The following is a 15,865-nucleotide window of genomic DNA, read 5'->3' as shown; positions in this document are numbered from 1 at the left end:
CTCGGATTAAAAACAAACCAACCAGATGAATTAAAAACAGAAACACCTTACCAAGTGCCAGTCTCATTCTCCTGGGAATCTGCCTGCTTTTTTCATTCTCCTGAAACCTCCAAATAATTATTTTTAAAATCATGTCCTGAGTATTAGCTATGATCTATGAGAGGATTATTTTGTTATAAACTTAGCCATGCTAGAAGGGAACTCCCATTCATAAATAGTTTTAATAGCTATCAATTTCTTCTTCATGCCCCAGTACCACTAAACACACACACGCGCGCGCGCACACACACACACACACACACACACACACACACACAGTTGGATTTCTTAAAACAGCAGAATAGTAGCCAGATGTGGGCGTCTTTTAACTATACTATTCTTCCTGTCTCGGTACATGTGACTGTACATCTTTTCCTGTCTTAGTATGAGTATCTGCTTGATATCTGATATAGATGAGTATAAAATAGATCTGATGTGTCCATACAGGATTAGCTGGTCTTTGACACATGTAAAGAGGACAATCTGACCCTTTATTGAATCATTGAGGATCATGGGGATTCCTGCATAAAACCACCATTCCCGCTCTGCTTCCAAGTACTCCTTTGCTTCACAGCAAGAAACAATAATGAAAGAGCAGACAGTTTGAAATCTATAACATTCTGATTTCTAAAAAGAATATTTGACTTCTCTCACGTTCTCTGCAGAAAAACTGATTGTTATTCTATCCTTACAAAGGGGCAGTGGGATGTGTCTTGGGTGAGTTGAGTATCTATATAAAAGCTCCCAGCCTTGAAAAGAACATCTTGTTCCCAGGCCTGAAGATATTGAAACATTAATTACATAATTTATAGTAGTGCTTTCTTCTACAATGTCTGAAGAAGTGACCTACACAACACTCGCCTTTCAGGATTCTGTTGGAGCAGGAAATAACCAGGATAGACATAACCGAAGGAAAAGAGGTAGGAGTTCGGAGAAAGCAAGACGCGACCTCAGGGTATGGATCGGAGTTTAATGCCTCGAGGTGCTGTTTTCATACTGGTGCTCAAGAGAAAGGTGCTGTAGACGCTTAGAAATGGAGACGAAGTTGGTGGAATATACTAGCGGAATGAGTGTTGCCAAAATTCAAGGGCACATTTGTAAATTCCAGAAACTCATTAAATTGTGTGATATCACTACGTTTCATGAAACTGTATTATAGTGAAAAATTTTATTTGGACATGACAGACAGAGATTGAGTTTGGGGACTAATAGATTTCTTTTATAAATGTAGTTCTTGATATTTGTGCCTTGTAAGAGATGCCAGAGGACCGTTCTTTTTGAAGACAGATTAGAGGCTTCTAAAGCAGAGAATGTGAAAGGAACTTTTTCCCAAAGATATAAAAAAACTGAAGGAAAAAATTGGGAGATAAGTGAATCGGAAATAGACAAGAGATAGTTTTTGTTGTCTAAGTATTAAAAAAAACATTGGGAGTTGAAATTCCTGTATAATTAGCAGTGTTAAATCGATAATAATATATTTTTTAGTATTTTATATGCATTATGTCATATCTTCATCAAAATAAAATTATGAAGTTAATGGAATAATATGAGTATTTTCTCCAGTGTATTAATGAAAAAACTGAGACCGAAAGAAATTAAATGATTTAACCAGGTTCATGTCCAGCCATTCTAATCTTTCACTCATTTCCTGAATTCAGTTGGGAGAAATAGCATTCTCCGTGGTCAGGAATCCAAATTAACATATCAGACTATATCCCTTACCTTCCAGGAACTGTTGACAGTTCAAGGCTGTTGTCCTAAATTATCTAAAACATATTAACTATGTTCTTGTCTTTACATCTATTTTTAGTTTAAGTGTGTGTGTGTGTGTGTGTGTGTGTGTGTGTGTGTGTAGCAATATACAAAGAAAGGATGGGAATCGACTTTGCATATTTCTCATAAAGGTAACGGTCACACATTTTTGTTTTCTTTTCTTCAGAAAAACTTAGCTCTAATCCTTGAAAAAGAGTTGTGGATGTGATATGTGTGATAGTGCACCTGGAAATTGCATTAGTTTATCTAAAATATTGAGCTAGATGCCATTAAATCCTGAATTAAGGAATAGGAATGGGGTAAATAGAACCATTTGTGTATATATTTATACATGTAGGATGCTAAATTTTGAAGAGTTTTCCACTGGCTTTCTGGTCTACTCTGCTGTTTGTAGGTTAGATTGTACATTCATTCATTCATTACCTACTAGATGATAAATAGAATAGATAATGGTAAAAATAAAATCCACAATAACACTTGCCTCATGGAGTTTTATGATCTCCAAAACTTGAGGTATCTCCTATTGTCAGGATCATCTAGGGAAGCAGTTTCTGCAACATCTTATTTATGAATTCAGTAAATTTGAGGAAGAAAGGTACGTGATGATGTAAAACAAAAACCTGGAAATTAGAAGACACTCTTAATGGAAAAGAGAATGGTAAAAAAAAAAAAAAAAATGGAAGAGAACTGACGGTAAGGCTCTTAAATCACATTTTTTTAGGTATTTTCTAGATAGGGTCATTGAAAAAGTTTAGGAAGCTTCTTGAGCAGGAGAAATGAACAACCGTGTGGAACACCACAAGGCAGTTTTGTTTGCTCATTCCTCTGCTGTCTTTCTTCAGAGTATTCAGCTCTAGCCCCTATATGGCGTTGGGCTGCCCTGAGTCTGCTAACTCTTTGTCTGATGCTGCTGATTGGGCTGGTGACCTTGGGGGTTATGTGTAAGTATACTTGCATCAAACCCAAGAAGGGTGAATAGAAAACACATGTGTAAACTATATAAATTTAGATTGCATTACATAATAGGTGTTATATCCTGAATACTCTTAACATTTTCTGCCACTTCCTATTTCTCTTTCTCCATGTTTCCAAGGTAAACCAGCAAGGAACATACTTTATTATTATAAGGATTTTGCCCTAATTCCATTGTTTTCTCCCTATAAGCTATACTGGACTATGAAGACAACTTTTATTTTTCCAGTTACCGGTTGTATTAAGGAGTCTCTTTTCTGCATGGACACACAATCTCTTATTATCTCAATGGTTAGAAACAGGGAGCTAACGAAGGTAGACTCAAGGAAGAGCATGCCATTTTGTTTATTCCTAAGACTTGGTACAAGACTGGTACAATCCATCACTCGCGACCTTTTTAGGGTAGAGAAAACTACTGGGAATGAAAAAGAGAGATAAACTAGAATGAAGAGTCACCTGACATACCTTAGCCAGTAGATAGGAAGTTGAACTACCTCCACATAAAAATGGAAGGTCCACTCCTAAGCAAAAGCCAAAAAAAAAAGAGTATTGCCTTGATTCTGGCCCATCATTGGGCAGTCTGGGGTTGATGGGGTGCAAAAACATCTCAAGAATACATACTTTATAGGATATTGTTAAGTACGTGATATACAGAGTAAGAGTTGGCAAAGTATTTATTTTCAGAGAATTTGCAGTCAAGAATGTTAATTTGCTAAATGATACTAATGTCTCCTCTGCTACTTTCATTTCTTTTATATGTAAGATCCCACAGATTATTAGGATTTAGACATACCTATTTGGACATATAAATAAAGGTTAAGGGTATAGTTTGTTCTTTTGAAAAGAAATATGATGTTCTAGTAGCAGTAACAGATATTCAGTAGCTAATCATCATGAGGGTTAGCAGTTGATTTTCTACAACGATGTATATTTTTTTAAATGAAAATGCAGTGGGTAGTTATTGGTTCAGCATAGGAGAGTGAATGCTTTTTTATGCTAAAGTGCAGAGCTTTGAATGCAGTGGTTCTTAAATTTATTCTGCTCATGAATCACCTAAAGCGCTTATTAAAAGTGCATATTCTATAAATCTAGGACCAAAAATGGTCACCTGTGGCATTAAAATCTGCCTTTTTTAAAAATATAACAAATGTTCCAGGTGATTCTGATTCAAGTTGTCTGCAGACCATAGTCTGAGATACCCATTGCACCCAAAGATTCTGTTCCTGTTAAAACAATTACATGAACTAACTCCAAATAGAAAAAAGAAAAAAAATTCACCAAACGAATGGCAAAATGACTGGCACTGACTTAATGAAATGTCAGAGATATGTAATTATTGATCAATTATTTTAATACAAATACAATCATAATTAAAACATAAATAAGTTAGAAAGATGAGCTCTACATAAATTGGAATAGAAAGGCATGTGGTGTGTGTCTTCCACGGTACCTCCATTATTAAGAATTACTAATAAACCTTAAACAATGTAAGAAATATTTCTGTATTAAGAAAATTATCTATGGCTACCATGAGGATAAATGGATGTATCAGCTTGTCTCCTGTTATGGCTTGGAGTTTTACAGACATCTAATGAAATTAACTCAGATTCAGAGAAACTAAGTCGACTTCAGAAAACCATCCACCAACGGCAGGATAACTTATCCCAGCAGCTGAGCAACTACAGGAACTTGTCCACAGAAGAGGAATTTCTCAAATCCCAGATCTCCGATCTATTGAAGAGGCAGGGACAAATGGCCATCAGACTCTGCCAAGAGCTAGTCATTCACACTTCAGGTAATCAAGACCTACTCACCAGTCAGATGAAATCTGTGGCCTAGGTTTAGCTTACTTATGTGCAATACCTGGGAGTATAAGAGAGTTATGCTATCAAATGACCCCTAGTAATATCACACTAGCTTTACAGAAGGCAAGGGAAGACATAAATTCATTCAATATTTTTGAAAACACAGAGGCACATTTGAGAAGCATCTTGGGATGGTATAAATCTGGATATTTTAGCCCCTCACTTTATGATCTATTTTTAGGGGATCCTATTGCTATAAGAAGTTAAAAATATAGCTGGTAATTCTGAAACCAGAAGACTGAGCCCTGAAAAAAGAATTTCAATCATCACTGTCTCAAGCCGTAATCGAGGTGACTTTATTATCAGACTCCTAAAGCAGTATGTTTTCAGGGTGATAGATCTCAGACCCTACCATCAAATTAAATAATTTAGTTTCCAAAGCCTTCCCCAGTCACTCCACAGTTGTTTAGTTTGTACGATTAGGTGTAATTTCTTTTTCAGACCACAAGTGTAATCCTTGTCCTAAGATGTGGCAATGGTACCAAAACAGCTGCTATTCTTTTGCAACAAATGAGGAAGAAACCTGGACTAATAGCAGAAAAATCTGCATGAACAAGAATTCTACCTTGGTGAAGATAGATAGCTTGGAAGAAAAGGTCTGGCTGAATCTCTTGCCCTAGTTATAGAAATTATGTATATAATGGAAAGTAAATAAATGGGACTTCTGATGCACATAGTAAGAATTCAGTACATTGTGAATGAGAACTAATAAATTAATTTAGTGAATATTCCCATCGATCTTACTTCTGCGAACTGGAATGTGGTTCTCACATAACATTTTTTTCTTTTTTTCTCTCTCAGGATTTTCTGAAGTCACAACTATTACCCCAATTTTTTTTCTTCTGGTTGGGATTATCATGGGATCCATCTAGCAGAAGCTGGCTATGGGAGGATGGCTCTATTCCCTCTCCATCCTTGTAAGTCTCCAATTATGGGGGTGGGTCGGGGGAAACCAAGCTAAGAACACCAAGAAATGGAATGTTGAGAAAATAAATGTTCTGATTTGCATTTCCTTAATAATTAGTGATGTTGAACATCTTTTTATTTGCCTATTACTGTCTATATGTCGTCCTTGGAAAAATTTCTATTCAGATCCTCCACCCATTTTTTAATTTTGGTGGTAAGCATGCTATAGTGTTTGCAGATACCAGATTATACTGTTCTACATTTGAAACTTACATAAGGTTATTAATTAATGTTACCTCAATAAAAAGTATATTGTAAGATTTATTAATCTAGATACAAAGAAGAGCTAAGCCTACAAAAAAAAAAAGAGAGCTTCAGTAATTAATATTGAAAGGAGTATCTGCTTTCATACGTGTCAAAACCATGGCAAGACATCGAACGTCGTCTATTAGTTTAAATTTCTTTAACAAACACAGATAATACTATGTTCGAAATACTTCATAAACATTAGCCCTGTGATAAAAGCACTGTTATATTCCCATTTTTAATATGAAATAATTATCATAAAAAATTAAATAACTTGCCCACAGTCACTTAGCTCATGAGTAGTAAAATCAGGACCTAGTACTTGTGTGGTTTTGAGCTCAGCCTCTCATCTACCCTGGCTCTCCAGCACCTACCTACAGTTCAGAAGGGTGGTGTGTGTTTGTTTGTTTGTTGTGTATTAATACATTTATTTAAATTGAATAATTTATTTTCTAATAAAAAGTAAGTCTAAATTGGTTGATTAATAATAGGGTTTTTTTTTTATGGGACTTGCCAATTAAATTGTACAGCAAATGTTTTTCATGAATTAAAATGAATTAAATCTGCCACTTCTGAGATTTTGATGAAATAATTAAAGTACTTATAGAATATACGATGCTTTAAAAATTGTATTTTTGCAGCTATTCAAAGCTATAAAAAATAGATGTTGGCTTAAAAATGTGTAAAGGGGCACATAGTTTTGTAAAATCCTTTAGGTATCTGATTACAAAACCAACTATTTTGAAGATCACCCCTCATCACAACTATATTAAAATAATAAAATTATATTTATATTTTTAATATAATGTATGATATTTGTATATTAGATAAAATTAAAAGCATTGGTATCTTTTGGATGTAGCAAATTTTTCTACTTCTGTAATAACTCATCAAGTTACTAATCTATTCAACTCACTCCTGTTTTACTCTTTAATGCATGTTGTCAGAGTTTCCTTAAACTGAATTATAATTGCTGATTTTCTGTTAAAAATACTGTGCTTCAGTTGTGATTCACCAAATTCCTTTAATAACAAACAATGATATGTCTATACTTTTCTCCCTGTATACACTTTGTCTTCATTCATTTTCCAAAGTTTTGTCTTGGCCTTTTCTACTCACCACCAATTTCCCACCCTCCAATCACCACTACTCAGTAGTCATATTAAATTGACTCATCTGTTTTCACACAAATAATAATGATGAAAAGCACATGCAAAATAATAAACACAGTAATAAAAGTAATAAACAAAAAGGACAGTTACTCTTTGTAAGTGGAGCAATATTGGGCATGAATGATTACACACTAATCTGAAGTACTTCTGCCAGACCAAGGGTTTACAGAAGCACCAAGACAACATGTAAGTGCAGTTGTTTCCATTTTAGAATTTAGGACAAATCCCTTCTCTCAAAGGAGTTTGAATCATCCCTGCCTCCCCCACTCACTCCTAATTCAAACATGGATGAGGTGGCCTCCACAGCAAGTTTCAGAACCTAAAGACGCCATTCCCTACAGCTGTCAGATAAACCAATGCATCACACTGAGGATAGAGAGATTGAGCTTCAGAATCACACAGCCATTTTTGCTGAGTAAAGGCTGAGCAAGTGCATATACTTAGAGTAGGATTTAGTAAGCTTAGTCCTGACGCAAGAAAAAATATTGCATTGTAATGCAGATCGTTTGGAAAAAAAGCAATTGGAGGCACGCAGAAGATTTAGACCTGAAAAGCATTATTTTCTAATGACATTGTTTAAGAATTATTGCCAATTCTTTAGCAGAAGAACTAGGGACTGATATCAACCACATCTATGTAGTTACTAATTTTCTCTTACCCTCTGTCTTGTTCTCTCTTCACCTCCCCATACATGTATAAATATATACAAAATTATATTTGTACATAGTAAAATATAACAAAATATACAGCTTTTTATACAGAATGATTCCATTTTCCTGTTTTTCTTCATAAAGTTCCAAAGTAAAGAAATTCTAATACAATGAGTAGTTTCTACAGCATTAATGAGAGAATTTAAGTATCTCAACACAGAATTTAAGTATCCTCGTTAAATAATTTTACCTAGGATTATGATTAACTTGAAATAAAGAACTCAAATATGCCAGCTTTAGGGATTTTGATGTGCGATGGAAGCAGAAGTCACTCAACGTTCAGATATATATTTGATAATGGAGAACACTGAACTGTGATCAAACTTCAAGTATTTGATGTATAAATTAATTTTTAAATTTATAATTAATTTAAATATATTAATTTTCAGATTTAGTACTAAAGAATATGCCCAGATCAATGGATCCAAAGGATGTGCCTATTTTCAAAAAGGACATATTTATATTTCCCGCTGTAGTGCTGAAATTTCTTGGATTTGTGAGAAGACCGCCGCATTAGTTAAGATCGAAGATTTGGTTTAATAGGCTTCTTCCAAATTCACCACAAAATAAAGGGCTTGTGGTTAAGTTCATGTGAGGAAGGAGAAAGCTATCCTACCAGAGTCAAAAACAGATTTAAAAATGACTGGGTATTTAAACTATCTGGCAAATAAACTTGCTTCACAGAACATTCTCCGCCTCATTGTCTGATGTCTTCTGATAGGACATTCTTGCTATTGCTGGGAACCTCAGGGAATAGCTGAGCTATATAGGGCCTTATTGTTCTATCGCAGAATCATTACACTGACTTTCCTTTCTCAAATGAAAGACTTATTTCTTGCTTAGTTGTTACATATGCACAAGTGTACAGGGGTGATAACGTAAGAATTGAACAACCATAAGTGACACAGACCACAGCACTAGAACGAGGTCCCGGACACCCTGCTGTGATAGCTGCTGGATCATGCAGAGGTTTGCAGGATTCCAAGATAAGGTCTTAGTGGCTGGGGCACTAAGTGATTTGGAAATAGCTTAACTTCTTAACAAATGGATTGTGTGTTCCACTGTGCATCAAATAAGTATCAGCCTGCATGTGCAAAATAACTCTTCTCCTATTACTCTATGAAAATACATATTTTTTTATTAATATTTAACATTTAGGTAATTTGTAATATAGATGAAGTAGCACATCATTTAGTATTTATATTCTCATTTATTTAAATTGGTAATGTTGAGGTTATTAATATGGTAATCTGGGTATTATTATTCCAAGTTTATTCTTTCACAATTAAGATTTTATTTATTCAAAAAAGTTCTAATACATTAAAGAGATTAAGATATTAGAATCATTATTTTTTTTCCAGAACCCTGACGTAGTTTGCCAGTGTGCCTACACATTAGAGTTAAATGTTAGAGTTCAAGAATTTTTCTGGGACAAATTTGTTGATTTGAGAATATCGGTAAAAAATATGGTTTTCATTTTCTCATATAATTGCATAGCTATGTATAAGTTAAAAAGAATGGTAAACTAATCTGTGATACTGATTTTGCTACACCAGAGATCTAGAATTTATTGGAAAAATGCATATGATCCAAATTCAAAGCTGGTTGTATTTTAGAATACTTTGACGGTTCTTTGAAAGAACAGCTTCATACATACCATTAGTAGCCTGTTATTCTCTAAAGATTTAAAATTGTGAGATAATCAACATTTTATATCTATACCAACAGAAACTCTAGAACAAAGGAATTAAAGTCTCATGTGAAAATTTAACAAGAATTTCAAACAAAATTTTAAATATATTACTTTATCATAGCTCAAATGAACAAGCTTTACCAATTCTCATATAGAACTGCAATGTAAGTTACATATACATGGGTTAAAAAAGCAACGTTATTCTTTCATTTGTCTTTAAGTTTACTGTCATTGTCATTCTCACAAAGATAAAATTATTCATTAAAGGTCAAGAACTCTGCTCCTGACTCCCACATATTTGGGTTTCCTTGATTCCCACAGGAAATATAATTTCTTCTTTTATTCCTTTATTTCTAACCATAGAAAGATCTGTTATTAAAAATTAAAATATCTTTGTGGGTTTTTTTTGTTCCTATAAAGAGACTATGAATTTTTTCCCCTGATATCTTGTATCTTTTAATGATTACTTCGTGGACACTCTGACTTTCACACTCACTAAAAAAAAACAGTTCTGTTTCTGACTTCGGAGTGGCTCTGAATTCAATCAGATCCTACTGCCCATAGTCCTCTTCATGCTTCCCTGTCATCATCATGTTATCTCTGGCAGCCTTTATAGTGGATAAATAAATCCAAAGGTCTTCTTGGGGATACCTCTTGGGTCAGAATAATATATCTTTCATTGCTTTTCTGATAACTTGGTTTATGAAACATGGCATATCCCAGACATTGCAGTCTCTCTCTCTCTCTCTTTCTCTCTCTCCCTCCCTCTTTCATCCTCAGTCTGTCTTTCTCTCTCACCAAAGAGATAGAAAAATTGTTTAAAAAGAAATAGGACCACCACAAATGAGGTAAAGGATGAGAGAATTTCAGAGACATTAGTTATCTACAGTGTAAAATGTTCTAGAACTGAAAAGTGCCTACTTAATTGGCAATTTTGTGATCAAAGTTGATCTTAAGTGTGACTAAAGTTCTCGTAGAATGTATCGAGACAATTTAAACATGAGAAATAAAAATTACTCATTACAACACTTCTCTTATAATAAAAAGTATCCATATTTGTGACAAGAAAACATAGGTAATTGCCTGTATGCTTCACGTTACTACTCTCAAAATATGTTATTCAGTGTCATTTTATCCTATGATTATTGTTAAGGTTGCTAAAAAAGTACTAACTTATTGTCATCTTTATCTAAGTTTTTTCCTACTTCTGCTTCCACTTATACCACTTCCTTCTAAACATTTATACACTTACTCTGTATTAGATTGATTGTGATGATTAATTTTACGCGTCAACTTGTTTAGGCTAAGGAATAACCAGATAGCAGGTAAAACATTACTTCTGGGTGTGTCTGGAAGAAATTAGCATTTGAATCAATAGACTAAGTAAAGAAAATACCTCTTCAAAAATGTGAGTAGGCAGCATTCAATTTGTTGGTGGCGCAAATAAACCAAAGGCAGAGGAATGGCAACTTTTCTCTCTTCTTGAGCTGAGACATCTTTTTTTCCCTTGGACACTGGAGCTACTGTTTCTTGGACCTTTGGAAAATGTGACTGGCAGCAGCAACTCATGCCCCTGTTCCCAGGACTTTGGTCTCTGACTGGGAGCTACACATAGGTTTCCTTGGTTTTCAGGCAATCAGATTTAAACTGAATTATACCACTGGCTTTCCTGGTTCTTCAGCTAGCATGTGGCAGATTGTGGCATATCCTAGCCAATTCCCATAATAAATCTATCTATCTATCTATCTATCTATCTATCTATCTATCTATCTATTATCTATCTATCTATCTATCTATCTATCTATCTATCTATCTATCATCCATCAATGTCCTACTGGTTCTGTCTCTCTGCAGAACCCTGACTACATAGATCTTCTAATCTATTCACCTTTAATAACTTCTACACTCTTACATTCTTGGCCATTTTCTAGTTCTTCAGTCTTATTATTTTAACCAGCAACTTATTTTTCTATAATAATTCTAACATCTTTTAAAGGGAGGCTATAACTTATCTTTGTATTCAAAGTAGCTTCCACAAAATTGCTGCTTAAAGTATTTTTGTCAAATAAATGTTTAATAAATTTACACATTGATGGTTCAAAATCTGTATCTCCAGACTCTCCCTCCATTCTAAGCTCTAAACTTAAATGTTTTTATTCATGTGGTAAAAACTGAACTCAATAAAACAATAAATGTTTCTAACATAAATTCATCTCTCATATTTTTGTCTTTATATCACATTTTTTACAAAATGTATTAATATCCAGTCATTTAAGTATAAAGTCAGCTCTATTTTAGATTTCTTCTTTTCCTACCACCTTTAATAAAACTAGAGTTTATCAGACTGAGAAGGGAGGAATGTACATTGTACAATAATAGATCAGTTTGCAACAGAAAACAACAAAAATAAGAAGAATGGTGAAAGATTATTTTGAGAGCATGATGTGTACAATAGAAGAGGAATTGGATGCAATGAATAGAATAGAATAGAATAGAATAGAATAGAATAGAATAGAATAGAATAGAATAGAATAGAATAGAATAGAAGGAATAGAATAAGAGATGAAGAAATAGGTAGTGAAGGTGATGCAGAACAGGACAAATACTCCCAAGTTGGGGGAAGGGGGAGACTCAAGCTCTAAAAAGAGAGGGAGACAGAGAGAGAGAGAGAGAGAGAGAGAGAGAGAAAGAGAGGGACAGAGACAAAGAAAGGGATTTTGAGTGTTTGGAGAATTCAGTTTGTATATCATTTTTAGTTTCTATGAGTTACAGTTCAAAGAATTTACCCATTTTCCTTTGGCAGTATGGGTATACAGTGTAAAAGGTAAAAGTATGTAGCATGAAAGATCTGCTGGCAATTCCTAGCCTTTGAACCAAGGTTTTAACCATAGGGAATGAATGATTGTGTTATTTTGTGTAAGAGTAACTTAAAAATTCTACTGTTCTATTTCTCCTTCATGGTATGGGGTAAGTGGTTTGTTACTAATCTTAGCAGAAATCTTCCTTTGTTCTGTAGGTTTCCTCATGGTCTGGTAGTAGGGGTGATTAACACATTGCAGTCTCTGAATTTAGCTTGATTTAACATTTAGTTTTCTTGACTCCTCCTTACATTAAAGATAATTTTATAATATGATAAACATACTGAGCTAAATTCTTTAAGTCATTGAGAGCCAAAAGAGATTTCTAAGCAAGAAGTTTATTAAATCATATTTGCCTTTCTTGGCAGTAGTTTTGAAAAGGCTATACCATTCACTGATAGTCTCCATAAATTAAAGTTATATTTGAGTCACTGAATTTACTCCATATTTGTCAATATGACACAACTGCTTTTTAATAAATCTCCCTGATACCATTGTTAACCTCATTCTCTTTTGTTGTTGTCAGAGTTGTTGAAAAGAGAATCTTGATTACTGTAAGTTCGGGAGAGAATAGCAAGAGAAGTAATAGAGATAGCATGTGTTCCCAACTCTAGAACTTTCCTGTAAAGAGCAGGAAAAAAAATTATGCAATAGCTATAGAAGTCGTATGCATGTTTTCATTTACATGGGAATGATTTAGTAGAGAGGGATATTTGATGATGCAAGAGAGAGAAAAGAAAACTGCTATAATGATCCCTTGAGTATATAGGAGTAGATGGAATATAGTGAGAAAGTAGAAATGTTTATGAGAATCATGGATAGTCTATCCATAGTAACATAAGTGATGGCGAACTGTGTAGACAATGATGTATATACTTTAATAGCTATTATGGCGGGAGTTTGTGAAAGTTATTTTCCTATTTTTTATTGATTTAAGAAGCGAGGTCATTAGCTGAGAGCGAGGATAGGAATAAAATGTTTGTATTTTGAAAAGGAAAAGTATGAAATAATTGGGTAGGTGAGTTGGCGAGTGAATAAACTAGTGAGATTAAATATAAATTCTGAGCAACATTAATACATATTTGAGGTTAGTGGATATAGATTTATCTCACCATTATCAACTGAATGGGTGTAGGAGTGGGCTAGTCTAAGATTCAGTGTAATTTGTGTTGGTGTTTTTCCAGTATAAGGAACTAATATAGAAGCAAGGGAGTTGAGAGTATATTAAAGAGGGCAATTATAAACTATTTACTACTTTAAGTGGATAAGGAGAGTAAGAATATGAGGGAGACGAGTGACAGTGAAAAGTGTAAAGGGCCATTAGGCAACAGGATGCGGTGAAGCAAAGATTTCTTGAATGGAGGAAATGATTTGGAAATGTAGGAGGCTTGATTTAGAGCAAGAGTACTTGAAATGAAGCTTGTGGAGGGTTCCAGATATTGACAATGATAAATTCTAGAGTCTGACAAAAGTTATTAATAGAATAGGTAAGAAAAAAGACAAGACCACTGGAGGTCAAGGAACCGAGAGTCCAGAATGTTGGAAGAATTATCTATATAAACAAATCACTAAATATTATAAGAGTATTAGTGTCAGAGAGATTAACAGTGAGCTAAAATCTTCAAAGAATTGAGGAAATGACCAAAGGTTGGAGGATGACTGAAATAGTTGGTGTTGTGCAATGGTGCAATAGTTTGATGTCAAGAGAGTCAACACTAGAAGTTTTTAGAGAAGGAGGGTGGAGGAATGGTCCAAAAATTGCAATTAGGAGCAAAGAGAACTTTCAGGCTCAGTAGTACAAGGAACGTGGAAAATAAAGCAACCAACACTTGGGTTACCTGCAGGGAAACTAAATGAGAAGTGCTTTTGAGACAGGGTTTTGAGAGTCAGAATAGATGTTCAGACCCTTATATATACACATTGCAAAATCTAGGGGCGACCACTACAAAGTTTTAAAAGGGTATGATACATATGCTAAAAAAGGAGACAAATGTAAAATGTTCAAATAGAACCAAAGAAGGCAGGGAAAAAAGAGGGGGGGTAACAAAAGAAAGAATCAGTTCAAAGAACTGTTTCAAAAAAATATAAGCATGACAGATATTAATACAGCTATGTCAACAAACGCTTTAAGTGTAAATAGTCTAAATATCTCAATTAAAAGCCAAAGATTTTCAGAGTGGATTAAAAAAAGATACAACTATATGTTGTCTATAAAAAAAACCCAAACATTTTAATTGTCAAGACACAGGTTAAATGTAAAGAGTGGGGAAAGATACATCATTCTAAACCATCAAATAAAATGGACTAGCTATATTAATTTCAGACAAACTAGACTTCAGGACAAAGAAAATTATCAGGGATAAAGAAGAGTATTACATAACAATAAATAAGTCAATTATCCAAGAAGAGATAACAATCTAAACATATCTGTATCTATCAATATAACATCAAATTATGTGAGGCAAAAACTAGCAGAACTAAAAGGAGAAATGCCTTAGAGCTATACAGGTGGAATGGGTGTCGTGTTATCCATACTAAGTCCCTTTCGACCAGGACTGCAAAACCGAGTTTATATTAATAGGTGACTTTTGGAAATCCTCTAAATGCTATGGCAAGGGGACGTTTAGACAATAAATATTGAGACTTTGTGAGGACTATTTGAGAATTTTGCTTTGGGTGAGGTGACTCTGATAACCTAAAAAGTATCTAAAGACCTTTTAGTCATTTCCTTCTGCTATGGCCAAGGCTACTCTTTGGTTGGTAGTGGTGTTTAAATTAAGCAGAGGTCACAGGATTGATAATCCTTGGAGCAGTTCAGCCTGCCTGGCATTATCATTCCCTAGCAACATGCTCTAGCAACAAGGCACTTTTACTTTGTGCGGGCAGCTGGGAGTCAGCTCTTGGTTAGTTACCAAATCTCTAAGTGCCTCCTCGAATAAAAAGGTTCACCTCATATCAAAATTTGTACTTTATTCTTCTCATCTCCCCTTGCCAAAAACAAAAGTGCAATTAATCTGTCATTGGTTTGCAATATGTTATTTCTTTATTTGGCTTAATAGGAGATATTATCCTATGTGCTTTGGGTTATTATAATTCTCACAGTGAATTTATACTAGATAAATTGCTGGCAAAGGCAAAATCAGTTTCTGGAGCATAGGTCGGCTGCCTCCACAAAACAAAACAAAACAAAACAGAAACCTTGTTTCTCTTAGGGTCTTGAGTGAAAATGTGAAAGTACATTTTTTTTTTTACCATCAAACACAATCCTATTAATCTAGTCAATGGACATTTGGACAGGCTATTTGTACTACAGTCATGCAATTACTTTAGCTGAGTTTAAAAATATATAATATCAAGCAAACAGCTGAAGTATTCAAGCATCCTGACAGGAAGTAATAGTGAATAATATCTGTATAGTATGACAGGAATTTTTACCACACTGTAAATAATCATCTAAATACAACTGAAGGAGAAATAGCTGACCATAGAAATGTTGACACTGCCTTCACTTTAGAGCATCTTGATATGGAATCAGAGGAACTTACTGACGGAAATTTATCGACATTAATAA

The 15,865-nt window shown here is 34.3% G+C and overlaps 1 protein-coding gene across 1 annotated transcript; it reads left to right on the top strand.

Moving 5' to 3' along the window:
- The first annotated feature begins 868 nt into the window (after window positions 1–868).
- Window positions 869–8,283, top strand: CLEC12B (C-type lectin domain family 12 member B). The gene is made up of 6 exons (XM_039874293.1): window positions 869–959; window positions 2,655–2,753; window positions 4,361–4,579; window positions 5,091–5,245; window positions 5,451–5,566; window positions 8,133–8,283. The coding sequence occupies exons 1-6, from the start codon at window positions 869–871 to the stop codon at window positions 8,281–8,283; spliced, it is 831 nt and encodes a 276-aa protein (XP_039730227.1).
- The last annotated feature ends 7,582 nt before the right edge of the window (window positions 8,284–15,865 follow it).

The sequence above is a fragment of the Pteropus medius genome, unplaced genomic scaffold, assembly GCF_902729225.1.
Source record: "Pteropus medius unplaced genomic scaffold, Ma_sr-lr_union100, whole genome shotgun sequence".
Taxonomy (NCBI): domain Eukaryota; kingdom Metazoa; phylum Chordata; class Mammalia; order Chiroptera; family Pteropodidae; genus Pteropus; species Pteropus medius.
The sequence above is the reverse complement of the archived record's forward strand: the minus strand, read 5'-3'. Positions and strand labels throughout refer to the sequence as shown.

Coding starts and splice junctions, on each gene's coding strand:
- CLEC12B (XM_039874293.1), top strand. CDS start 869: ATGTCTGAAGAAGTGACCTACACAACACTCGCCTTTCAGGATTCTGTT. Junction 960..2,654: donor ACATAACCGAAGGAAAAGAG/GTAGGAGTTCGG, acceptor GTCTTTCTTCAG/AGTATTCAGCTCTAGCCCCT. Junction 5,567..8,132: donor TCTATTCCCTCTCCATCCTT/GTAAGTCTCCAA, acceptor ATTAATTTTCAG/ATTTAGTACTAAAGAATATG.